Raw genomic sequence first — 12,879 nt, forward strand, 5'->3', positions numbered from 1 at the left:
ACAGCCAAACCTGGTGTCAACAATGCACTGTTTCTCTTTCCACCTATAGCTTTGCATCTATCCCATGTTTTTTTTTTTTTTTTTTTTTTTTTTTTTGAGACGGAGTCTCGCTCTGTCGCCCAGGCTGGAGTGCAGTGGCCAGATCTCAGCTCACTGCAAGCTCCGCCTCCCGGGTTTACGCCATTCTCTCGCCTCAGCCTCCCAAGTAGCTGGGACTACAGGCGCCCGCCACCTCGCCCGGCTAATTTTTTTGTATTTTTTTTTTAGTAGAGACGGGGTTTCACCGTGTTAGCCAGGATGGTCTCGATCTCCTGACCTCGTGATCCGCCCGTCTCGGCCTCCCAAAGTGCTGGGATTACAGGCTTGAGCCACCGCGCCCGGCCCCATGTTTTTACTCCTGTAGAACACTGATTAAGAAAGAATTTGGCAGGGTAAAATTATTTCTCAGTTAATGAATTTAATGAAGGTTATAGAAAGAATGTGCTCCCAACACAAGGATCTGCACCAAATCAGCCTCACTCTTAGGACCTGGCATGCTTCCTACAGCCCCGAACCTGTAGAGGTAACAGCAGAGAAGGAGAAAAGACTGCACAAAAGTCTCAGGAATCTCCCAGGTAAGGAGCATAGTGCGCGATGAACCAGAATCAAATACCCGCCACTGCCCAGGCCATACATGCTCCAAGGGACAGGTGTCGCTGAGGTGACCTACCCTTTTCCTCTTTGGAAAGCCTTTTTGTATCCGAGTCATCTTCGGGAGAACTAGAGACAAAGGACAATGTCACTCCGCAAGGAAGAAGCATGGAGGAAACAAACTCAAAACCATGAAGCTCGCGCTGAGGCTGCATACCTACCCGAAACTTAGCTCTGAAAAATGACACCCCGACAAACTTGTATTGCAAATCTGACCTAACCATAAGATTTCAGACCCACAGGAGTTAATTAATTCTGCTGGACTAAAGGTAATTAGGAAGAATTAAAGAACACAACCATGATAGGTTGAGAAAAGAAAAAAATTATGTAATCAGTGTAAAATACACAAAGAGAAACAAAACATTCTTTAGAAGCAAAACTACAATTTCGTCAGTCTGGCTGGCCAATTGCAGAAAAAAACAGCTTATGTGTGTCATTAAATGACCAATGAAAAGGAGATAGCGTCTGGTCTAAAACTGAGAAAAAACAAACCTCATTTTCTGATCAGCGCCCTCACTGGTTGAGGACTCTTTAGGAGCCGGAGGGACTTCATTACAAGCTTCAAAATCAAACTTCCTCCCGTCTTCTTTGCTATCTCTGGCTTCTGGGCTTGGGGCTTCCGTGGGTGCTTCCGCGAGCTCCTCGCTAGAGGCCTCCGCGAGCTCGGAGGCCGCACTACTCTGCTCAACTGCCGGCTCTAGCCCTACAGGCTCACAGTCCGTCCTCTCGCCATCGCCTGGCTGCTCCGCGGGCTCCCTTTTCACTACCGCTAACAGGCTGTCTGCCTTGCTCGACTGAGCGTGTGCTGTTGACTCGCTGGCCAAATCTAAGTCACCCTCTTCCGGATGGGCGCTGTCAAATAGGTCCTCTTCCTCCGCAAGCTTTCTGTCTGGCCCCACGCTACTTGTGTCCTGTGCAAATGGCTGCTCCAGCTCGGAACTTTCTTCTTTTACTGGCTCAGATTTACAAGTTTCCCCCAAAATGTCGAGTATTTTCTCATTTTCTACGGATTTAACAGGAATAGAATGGCACAAGGTTTAATTACCAGGGAAATAAAGCAATCACAAATGTGGAACTGGCACGGCTGCCACACTAACACGAAGAGAACTGCTAGCTACACAGAGATTGGAAAACCCGCGGGTACACAAAGTTATACTGGTTACACTACCTGCGCTGCGACCGCCTCTAGGTAAGCCTCTACGCTACACGGAAGAGAAAAGCATCCCAGAGATTTAACCCCCAAAACCTTCTGGCTGATTCTTGACAGTCTTCATTCTGTCGTCGTTTAGATATGACTCTTCCAAATTTAGCTTCCAAAGTCCAAGTTGCTTAACTGAATGTATCACCATTCACTGAACAGCTCAATTTCCAAATTTCTTTGAATTTCTTTTAACAGAACAGTCCAACATGAAAACCAGAATCTCTTCCATCCGTGCTCTGAGATATTTGCAGTCCAGAAAGTGAACAGTGTTTGGAATTCTCATGAAGACACTCTTTCCTCTTCTGGAATCCAGTTATGTCTCAAATTTGTTTTAAAATGTATCTCCCTACCACTGCCTGAGCTGCCTCAATTAAAAACCACAAAGTTAAGCTACTGCCCAATATCACAAGATCTGTTTTGTGGGTGTAGAGGTATTAGCCCTCAAGAGAGGCATCCGGAACTCTTTCTATGTATGCTTCAATGCTGTTGACATTCAAAAAGGCATGAGATACTTTCATCTCGCCAATACATTTTGTAAAATGAGAAGTGAGCCACTTTCACAGATCTGGTGATATGGCTGGGTTTCCAATCTCTATGATCCTGGTAGGTTTTGGATTGTAAACCTTTAGAACAATGTATACTATACGAAGGCAACTTTTAAAAAATCAAAGAATTCAAATTAGAGAAGGTGGAAAACTAGAATGGTTCCAAACCCCCGCTGCTAAGTTTTTCATTTAACAGTACCTGGCTCCAGGGATGGCTCTTCAATTTCCTGCAAGAAAAAACATAAATAAGACTGTGCCAGATGAATGACACCTACAGTTTATTCAAATGAAAACCCAGAATAACTACAGAGGGAATTAAAAAATACACGGAAGGAGACTCACAAATGCAAGAGGTGGAGAACCTGCTTGTTCTAGGAATGGCTCCACTTCACTCTGCCCACCCTCCATTCATTCTCCAGGGGCCTGGGACTGGTCTCACTTCACGGTGAGGCACTCATCACAAGTGTGCCTGACCCTCTAGATTGAACTCTCAAATTCAAGGAGAGTAGTGTTTTCATTTTTCTACTGTTAGCATCTAGAGGAATGCATGGCACATTAACAGTCACTTTTTCACTCAATGAAGCTGTGGTAACTTTCTGATATTCAAAAGACTGAGAGAATATGGGCCCAGGTGGTATGACTCCTGCTCTTACTTGGCATGGTGGTGCCAGCGTGAACACCTCTGTAAATACCCTTCCTGCTTCATCTCCTCTTCCAATCAATGTCCCCACCAGGCCAGCTCTAGAAGTCATTCAGACTCTTCCCAGGAAGCCCTGCCCACTCAGGCTGGTGCTATCCTTGCCTATTGTGGCATCTGGCTGTACTACCCCCATTCCATCTCTCTGCATCTTGTGTCCACAGTAAGCACATGTCCCTCTGTGGCTTTCAGCCTTCAGCCAATGAATTCCTATGCCACCTCCCTCCCTGACAGGTCCAGTCCTCCCCTGCCCCATCCAGCCAAGTCATCCACATCCCTCAGTATCCAGCTCAGTGGCATCTCCTTTCAGGAAGGCTTTCCCTATTTCCCTCTAACCCAACTCCAGCTATGCCCACTAAGCAAAGGAGTTTTTCCCACATGATGTGATCCCCCAGCCTTTATGTTTCCTGTGCACACAAGGTACACTCCTCTGGAATTCCAGTTAACACTGATGAGCACTGATTAGGTTCCAGGCACAAATATAAGCACCTTACATACACACAGACTCGTCATCGGTCACAGGAGGTCGCTCCTAATGGCAGCACCCTTCTTTTTACAGAGTAATAGACTGTGACCAGACAGACTAACTTGCCCAAGGACACGCAGCAGGTGGGAAGCAGAGACAGACTCTGAGCAAAGGCCATATGAGTGTAAGTCTGCACTATTAACCATCAGGCCAGGCCCTACGAGCATGGGGAACATCCTTCCTTCTCATTCATCTGCATAATGCTGGTAGTTAATGCCACACCTGACACATCACAGGGGCTTCACATATACTCAATAAATAGGTGTGACTGAATTAGAACTTCCCCTGGGAACTGCCCTGCCATTCCAGGATGCTCTATGAAACTGTACACTTTCCTCATGGTTTCACGTATTTTTAATCAGTTTTTTCCCCCATGTACCCTACCCCATGCTGGGAATTCAGACCATACGACTGAAGCAAATGATCAATGTTGGCAGAATAATTCTTTCTCATTTTCTCTAAAGAGAAGCAAATATATTCCTATTTGTTTAGGAGAGTTGTAGGTTTCCCATTTTAACATGGGAGACTGTGACCAAGAAAGACCCACGGGAAAAAGTGACAAGATCTGGCTCCTCCTCTCCTTTCTGAGTCGGGAATGGCTATGTCAATTCACAGGTGAAGAGACAGCAGCTCTAAAAGCGAACTGGGTTTCACCACATTTTCTTGAGATTTGCGCCCTCCTCAAGGCTGGAGCTCTGGCTTTCCAGTATCTCCCTTGCCCTTGCTTGGCAGAAGCAAATGGAGATCTTTTCCAAAAGGTGATTTCTAATTACAATAGCATAGAAGACATTTAAAAAGAAGAAGGGGGAAAAAAGGCCAGGCAAAAGCTGGCTCAATCTTCGTTTCTCCACAAAAAGTTCTCCTAAGAATTAGCTACCTAAGTAAGTGTGTTCTAACAACTTATATCTATGTAGGCTGGGGAAAAAAAAAAAACTCAAGACCCACAAATATAAAAATCATACTTAGAAATTCTCAACTCATCTGTTCTCATCTAAGATTTAATATTTACATAGATGCTATTGAAACAGGTAGGATGATACAGTCATTAAAAGAAATCTGGGCAATTTCAGAAAAAAAAACTTCCCAAAGACAAGACCAGAACCCCTGAGACTCCACCTTCCCCAGCAGGGCTCTGTCAACCCTCAATCCCCATCTGGGCCCTATTCATCTTTCCCAGGCAGCCATTCCCTCTTGCTGTCTCATCAAATTGTCTTTCTGCAGGGGATGCCACCCAGAGTAGATGAGACAGGCTGCCTTTCCCCTCCAGCAATGAAATTAACAAGAATGCCACAAAACATGTCTTTTATCACTGCTGGTAAGCCACAGCGCTTGGAGGCCACTTGTCCGTCGAAGCCGAGTTAAGTCCCTGGCAATGCGTACATTATATTTGGAGAAAAGCAGAAAGCAAACACCCGCTAACAATCCTAGCAAAGGAAACAACCTTTGTGGTGGTGATTAGCCAGAATTGGCGTATGGTGTCTGAAATGGTTTCCAGAAATTGTGGTCTGACCTTTCATTCTAAAATTACTGAGACATACAACAGTTTACCTGTAATATAGTGAAGTCAGATGATGAAGTATCTAAATTGTTTATAGTTTCTTTGTCCTCTATCTGTAAAATAAATGGAGAAAATACAGTTCATCACACCAGCAATAACGTAACATAATGATACATCTGTACAATGAAAAGTGAACAGCTATGAAAATAATTTACAACAAAATTTTAAACCCAGGGCAGAAATCAAAACACCATTATAGTATAATTGCAGCTAAACTGAAAGAAACGTTGTATGTAAATGTCCACCTGCACACAGACTATGAAATCTAATAATAATAATGGTATCTGTGGAGGTTTTAAAGAGGAAAACCAAAGAAAAAAGTCTAAATCAAGCAGAAAAGAGATGAAAATGAGTGCATACTCTCTCTAAGTGGATCTGAGCACAGGGTGAGAGCTGCTCTTCCAGGAGCAATGGCTAGAGTCCTGCTGAAGTAGAGCCTTCAGCCACCGCTGATCCCCCAACCTGGATGCTGATGATGCGGGGCCTGCTGCCCCTGGGGTAGGTACTTCCCTCAATGGAACAGTATCTCCCAGCATGAGGGTGGGGATAGGAGCTCGGGACTGGCAATCTCCTATGCCCTACTTGCAGGGGAAGAATAGCTTTTACTCTAAGAAGTAGGCTCTGCCCAATAAGGCAAAGGATTCCCCAAACAAAGAAAGGGGGTTCAGGTAATTTGTGACTGAAACCAATTTTGGCCATCTGCTCTAAAGCCGTGAAGTTTGAGATATACTTAGGGGGGGACTTTTTCAGATATTTTATAATCAGCATGTATTTTTATCACTTTTACTTCACTAGGAAAGACATACACATGATCAAAAGACTCAAAAGGTACAAAAGCCCATTCACGGAAAACCACTCTCCACTACTCCTTTCTTCCTGCCATGCAGCTGTCATCACATATGCTACACAAGTGTTTAAGCGCCAAAGACCATCTCCCCTCTGACATCTGCAAGAGGGCCAGCACATCATTCGGAACCCTCCCCAAGCGTCACTTCTCTTTTGGAGATCTTTGAGTTCACACAGATGTGCTTAGTTCATTTTGATGGTTACACAGCAGTAAGAACTCTATTTGTGGTGGTACATTTCATAATTAACTATACGGTGCTTTTTAGACACTAGGCATTGCACTAGGCCAGGGAAACAGTTTGTTGGAGCTGCATAGTAAATTCTTCAGGAATTACAGAACAGATGAGTCAGGACTCTCTGACACTAAAGCACAAAAGCAGCCATAGACAACAGTATCAATAGGTGTGGTTGTGTTCTCAGAAACCTTCATTTACACAATGAGACCCTGTCTTGAAAAAAAGCAAAACAAAGCAAAAACAAAACCCAAAAGAAAAACAAAACAAAACAAAAAAACCCCAAGTGACAGCCAACTTGACGACTTCTGCTTTAAGTGTATGATAAACATCCATCCATTGAATCTTCCGAAAACCTCTTGCAAGGGAGGAGCAGAGGTTAAGGAGTTTGTCCAGGGAAACACGGAAATTGATCCATCTCCAAAAATCTACCTCATCTGAACTGTTTTTTTTTTTTTTTAAACAGTTTCACTCTGCCACCCAGGCTGGAATACAGTGGCACAACCCTGGCTCACTTCAACCTCCTCCTCCCTGGTTCAAATGATTCTCCTGCCTCAGCCTCCTGAGTAGCTGGGATTACAGGCATGAGCCACCGTGCCCAGCCAAGCCACAGCACCTGGCCTCAACTCTTAAAACTATACTGCTTCCAGGCATTTAGGATGTTTCCAGCTTTTGTTACAGAATGTATTATTTTCTACTTAGGAGGGAAAAAAACAGCCTTAAGATGCAGCCATTTAGGAAGGGTAAGTAACTCCTGCTGCTGTGCAAGTGTTTCTGCTACTCCTTTTTAGAAGCTGGTGAATGGGACTCACCAAAAATTGCACACCCTATTTGTATCAGAATAACTCTCAGCCACTTCTGAGACTCAAATCCTCCATTTAAATATGACAATCTGCTACCTCTAAGGATACTCGGAATCAGTTCCAAGAGGAAATGCAGAAGTGGATTGACTGGCATACAACAAGGCTTCCGTCCCCCAAGACTGCTTGAGAAGTGCTCACTGTGGAAGACCTGAGGACTAGGACAGGAACAGGGCCCCCCACCAGTCAACACAGAAAGGGCCCCACAGAGACGCTCCATGGCTTCTCATATGCATCACCTTTTCTGTCTGACAAATATTAATCATCAGGTAAATGAAATTAGTATCAAATAATGGCACCAAGACAATGTCGTACGTGAGTTAAGTACATGGCCTCTGGAATTAGCCTGATCTTAGTTCTTATTCTGTTACGAGCTGTGTGTCATCTGGAGATTTTTTAGTCCTTGCCTTCCCAATTTTCTCAACTGAAAATGGGGACAACAGTAACTCATGTTGCTATTAGAAGAATTAAAGGGTACAAGGTGGGCTTGGTGGCTCACACCTATAATCTCAGCACTTTGGGAGTCTGAGGCATGCGGATCACCTGAGGTCAAGAGTTCAAGACCAGCCTGGCCAACATGGTGAAAACAGTCTCTACTAAAAACACAAGAAAATTAGTCCGGCTAGGTGATGGGCGCCTATAATCCCAGCTACTCACTCGGGAGGTGAATCACTTGAACCCAGGGAGCAGAAGTTGCAGTGAGCAGAGATCACGCCACTGTACTCCAGCCTGGGCAACAAGAGCAAAACTCTGTCAAAAAAAAAAAAAAAAAAGAAAGAGAAAAAGAGAGAAAGAGAAAGAAAGAGCATAATGCCAATGCCTGGCAGGTAGTAGTCAGGAAATACTGCCCACTATAATCTTACTATCCATCTGATATGTTTTTAACAAGAAAAAAACTTAGGTTTAAAAACAATATCAAGGTTAATATTAGAGGTTAACTCTTAAGATAGGTATCAATTGGTGGTTGTTCTTCTTCTTTTTTTTTTTTTTTAAAGCAAGAAATAGGCTTCTGTCAGACTCTGCCACCCAGGCTGGAGTTCAACTGCACAATCATAGCTTAGTACAGCCTTGAACCCCTGGGCTGCTCCTTCTGCCTCAGTTTTCTGGGTCACTGGATTACAGGAGTGCATCAAGGCACCCAGCTCAACAACTGCTTCTTAACAGGAAAACACCAACTTCTAACCTCTTCCTATTTCAGTGTTTTCAAGGTACTTAGGCCATAACACCACAGATCAAGTCCTGCAACCGGAAGGGTATGAATGGTTGTCCTCAAAACGTCTCATACTGTATGCCACAAATGGATGGCAAGTACGTGTGTATGTTATAAGACATCACTTTTCAACAAAACAAATTGGTTCAGAATCATCTGAACCAACTGACCCTTATTCTACTGAACTGGCATTATAGAACAACTTACTTCCCAATATGAAACGGATCATCTCTTTTTAATTGTGGAACTGATACATTCAGGGCACATTCTAGAGACACTGCCGGTTACCTACAGCATGTTCCTGAAGCTGCTCCGGAAGCTCTTTCATTTCCCCCTCGACTAGCTCTCTACTATCCGACAGGGACTCCTGGAGGTTATCAGCATCATCGTCTTCGACACAATCTGCAACGCTTCCATTATCAATTTCTGCTTCATCCAATACACTGATATCCATGATGTCGATGTCCTGCAAGTTCTCCAGACTGGTCTCAACATCCTCCTGTGACACAACCAGACCGAACCATCATGTGACTGCCACTGGTCCATCTACCACGCTACTCACTCGCAAGGCTGCACATACCTGTCCATCCCCAGAGTTTTCCTCCAGCCCGTTATCTTCCACACCCTCTTCTTCTGGTTTGCGCCCTGAAGACAGAATCATTTACAGCATGAGATCAAATGATACGCACTTTACAGAAGCAACAATGACCTGAGCACTGCACGAGTGGTCACTTTATAAACATCTGAGACACCTCGCTACTTAGGGAGACTTCCTAATCCAGGAATGAGACCATTCTGGACAGGACAGCCCTGCCCCACGCCCAAGCAGAAGAGGTTCTGTTCTTGTCTGAGCTGTGGAAGTGTAGAAAACAGGTTCCTAGCAAGGTTGAACAGGATCAGACCTGTCCCTCAGCTCTGCCCTTCTTCCCATCTCAAGTGTCCGTTTGAGGGAAAAAGCATTTGTTGCGAGTGTGCTGCCTTTTAGTTAAGGAACATGTTTTCCCACAGAAACTGCGCACGCCCGAGTATGCACATTTTTAATGCTTAAAAAGAAAAAAGAAGGGCCAGGTGCGATGGCTCACACCTGTAATCCCAGCACTTTGGGAAGCCGTGGCGGGCAGATCACCTGAGGTCAGGAGTTCGAGACAAGTCTGGAAAACATGGTGAAACCCCACCTCTACGAAAAATACAAAAAATTAGCTGGACATGGTGGCAAGCGCCTATAATCTCAGCTACTTATGAGGCGGGGGTTGCAGTGAGCCAAGACTGTGTCATCGCACTCCAGCCTGGGCAACAAGAGCTAAACTCCGTCTCAAAAAAAAAAAAATAGAGAAAAACAAAAAACCCACATACTATCAAGATACTCCAGAGGGGCTGGGAGCAGCAGCTCATGTCTAATTCCAGCACTTTGGGAGGCTGAGATAGGTGGATCACTTGAGGTCAGGAGTTTGAGACCAACCTGGCCAACATGACGAAACCCCATCTCAACTAAAAATACAAAAAACTAGCTGGTTGTGGTGGCGGACGCCAGTAATCACAGCTACTTGGGAGGCGGAGGCAGGAGAATCACTTGAACTCTGGAGGTTTAGGTTGCAGTGAGCCGAGATCACGCCACTGCACTCCAGCCTGGGTGACAGAGCAAGACTCTGTCTTAAACAAAACAAAACAAAAACAAACAAAAAAACTGCAGAGGAAGGTTTTTTTAACTTATACATTTCCATCAACAGTGAATTAAAAAGTGCCAATCTCCTATGCCTGTAGTCCCAGCTACTCGGGAGGCTGAGGCAGGAGAATTGCTTGAACCCCGGAGGCGGAGGCTGCAGTAAGCCGAGATCACGCCATTGCACTCCAGCCTGGGCAACAGGGCGAGACTCTGTCTCAAAAGAAAAAAAAAAAAAAAAGAAATGCCAATCTTTCTTGAATCTGTTACAAATTTGCCGTTTTTCTTCATCTTTGCCAATATGCTAGGTAAGAAAAGGAATACTGTTTTAACACAAATTTATCTCCTGACTACTCAGATTGCTTTGAGTCATTTGCTTTTTGTTGTTGATCACCTGTACTTTTCTAAACATTTCTGATTTACACCCCCCACCCCACTATTTAAAAACTTCAGCTCTGGCCGGGCGCGGTGATTCACGCCTGTAATCCCAGAACTTTGGGAGGCCAAGGTGGGCAGATCACAAGGTCAGGAATTCAAGACCAGTCTGACCAACATGGTGAAACCCTGTTTTTACAAAAAAATACAAAAATTAGCCAGGCCTGGTGGTGCACACCTGTAATCCCAGCCACTTGGGAGGCTGAGGTAATTTCTTGAACCGGGAGGTGGAAGTTGCAGTGAGCTGAGATCACACCAATGCACTCCAGCAGGAATAACAGAGCGAGGCTCCCTCTTAAAAAAAACTTCGGCTCTATCCCCCATCATTTGAAGTTTATATATCATATGTACAAAACATATTTTCCCAGTTCTTTACCAGTCTTTTACTTTTGTTTACAGGTTTTGAGTACACTTCACTGTTTTTTGTTTTTTTCGGGGGGATGGAGTCTAGCTCTGTCATCCAGGCTGGAGTGCAGTGGTGAGATTTCAGCTCACTCCAACCTCTGCCTCCTGGGTTCAAGCAATTCTCCTGCCTCAGCCTCCTGAGTAGCTGGGATTACAGGCACCTGCCACCACACCCAGTTAATTTTTGTATTTTTAGTAGAGAAGGGGTTTCGCCATGTTGGCCAGGCTGGTCTCAAACTCCTGACCTCAGGTGATCCACCCGCCACAGTCTCCCAAAGTGCTGGGATTACCCTCGTGAGCCACTGCACACGGCCCATTTCACTCTTAAGTGGCCAAAGTTTTAAAAATGTAAATAGTTTGGCTGGGCGTGGTGGCTCACGCCTGTAATCCCAGCACTTTGGGAGGCTGAGGCAGGTGGATCATGAGGGCAGGAGATAGAGACCATCCTGGCTAACATGGTGAAACCCCGTCTCTACTAAAATTCCACACACACACACAAAAAAAAGCCAGACGCGGTGGCGGGCACCTGTAGTCCTACTCTGGAGGCTGAGGCAGAAGAATGGCGCGAACCTGGGAGGCGGAGCTTGCAGTGAGCCGAGATTGCACCACTGCACTCCAGCCTGGGCGACAGAGCAAGACTCTGTCTAAAATGGGGGGAAAAAATGGTTGCCAGGCGCGGTGGCTCAAGCCTGTAATCCCAGCACTTTGGGAGGCCGAGACGGGCGGATCACGAGGTCAGGAGATCGAGACTATCCTGGCTAACATGGTGAAACCCCGTCTCTACTAAAAAATACAAAAAACTAGCCGGGTGAGGTGGCGGGCGCCTGTAGTCCCAGCTACTTGGGAGGCTGAGACAGAAGAATAGCATGAACCTGGGACGCGGAGCTTGCAATGAGCTGAGATCCAGCCCCTGCACTCCAGCCCAGGCGACAGAGCGAGACTCTGTCTCAAAAAAAAAAAAAAAAAAAAAAAAAAAAAAAAAAAAGGTTTATACCTTCATGCTTGGATGTCCTCTTCCACACTGAAGGCTAAATAATATACCTGTATTTAGTTCTTTTGAGGTTTTAAACATTTATTCTCTCAGTTTCATGTTGACTGAGACTATTCTCCCAATAGTTGTCCCATTTGGAAACTGATTTCCCAGCACCACTGACTAAATAGTACTTGACCCCGACCAATTTGAAATGTTGGCTTCCTCAGTATTATATTTGTATTTATCTCTGGGATTACTTGTTTCCATTCTCTTCCACTGATGTTATTCTTGTTCTAGTTTTAGATATGTGGCATTACCATGTTTTTCTAAATAGAAGATACTTGCCGGGTGTGGTGGCTCATGCCTATAATCTCACCACTCTGGGACGCCAAGGTGGGTGGATCACCTGAGGTCAAGAGAAGAGTTTGAGACCATCCTGGCCAACATGGCAAAACCCCATCTCTACTAAAAATACAAAAAATTAGCCAGGCATGGTGGCAGACGCCTGTAATCCCAGCTTGAGCTGAGGCAGAATCGCTTGAACCTGGGAGGTGGAGATTGCAATGAGGTGAGAATACACTATTGCACTCCAGCCTGGGCTAGAGCAAGACAGACTGTCTTTAAAAAAAAAGGAAAAAAGAAAAAAGAAAAAGAAAAGACTAAGATTAACTATAAGAAAAAGAAACAAGACGATTGGAAGGTATGGCTTAACTCCAGGTTTTTCTTCAAGAGTTTAGTAATTTTAGGCCGGGTGTGGTGGCTCACACCTATCATCTCAGCATTTTCGGAGGTCGAGGTGGGCGGGTCACCTGAGGTTTGGAGTTTGAGACCAGCCTGGCCAACATGGTGAAATCCCATCTCTACTAAAAGTATAAAAATTAGAAGGACATGGCGGCAGGTGCCTGTAATCCCAGCTACTCAGGGGGTTGAGGCAGGAGAATCACTTGAACCCAGGAGGCAGAGGTTGCAGTGAGATGAGATTGTACCACTGCATTCCGGTGTGGGTGACAGAGAGAGACTCCATCTCAAAATAAATAAAA

General features: G+C 45.0%; 1 protein-coding gene across 5 annotated transcripts in view; it reads right to left on the bottom strand.

The window, feature by feature from the left end:
- Positions 1-12,879, bottom strand: part of SAFB (scaffold attachment factor B) — a 46,630-nt gene that overhangs the window by 18,753 nt on the left and 14,998 nt on the right. For 4 of the 5 annotated variants that reach the window (XM_010367219.2, XM_010367217.2, XM_010367218.2 and 1 more), the window contains exons 3-8: positions 8,947-9,011; positions 8,659-8,865; positions 5,208-5,270; positions 2,636-2,663; positions 1,183-1,693; positions 710-759 (exon numbers count right to left, since the gene is read on the bottom strand). In XM_010367219.2, coding sequence (XP_010365521.2) covers positions 710-759; positions 1,183-1,693; positions 2,636-2,663; positions 5,208-5,270; positions 8,659-8,865; positions 8,947-9,011 — 924 coding nt within the window. The remainder of the gene's footprint in view (positions 1-709; positions 760-1,182; positions 1,694-2,635; positions 2,664-5,207; positions 5,271-8,658; positions 8,866-8,946; positions 9,012-12,879) is intronic. The other variant, XM_030936077.1, reaches the window with a different exon arrangement.

Source organism: Rhinopithecus roxellana, chromosome 8 (genome assembly GCF_007565055.1).
Source record: "Rhinopithecus roxellana isolate Shanxi Qingling chromosome 8, ASM756505v1, whole genome shotgun sequence".
NCBI lineage: Eukaryota > Metazoa > Chordata > Mammalia > Primates > Cercopithecidae > Rhinopithecus > Rhinopithecus roxellana.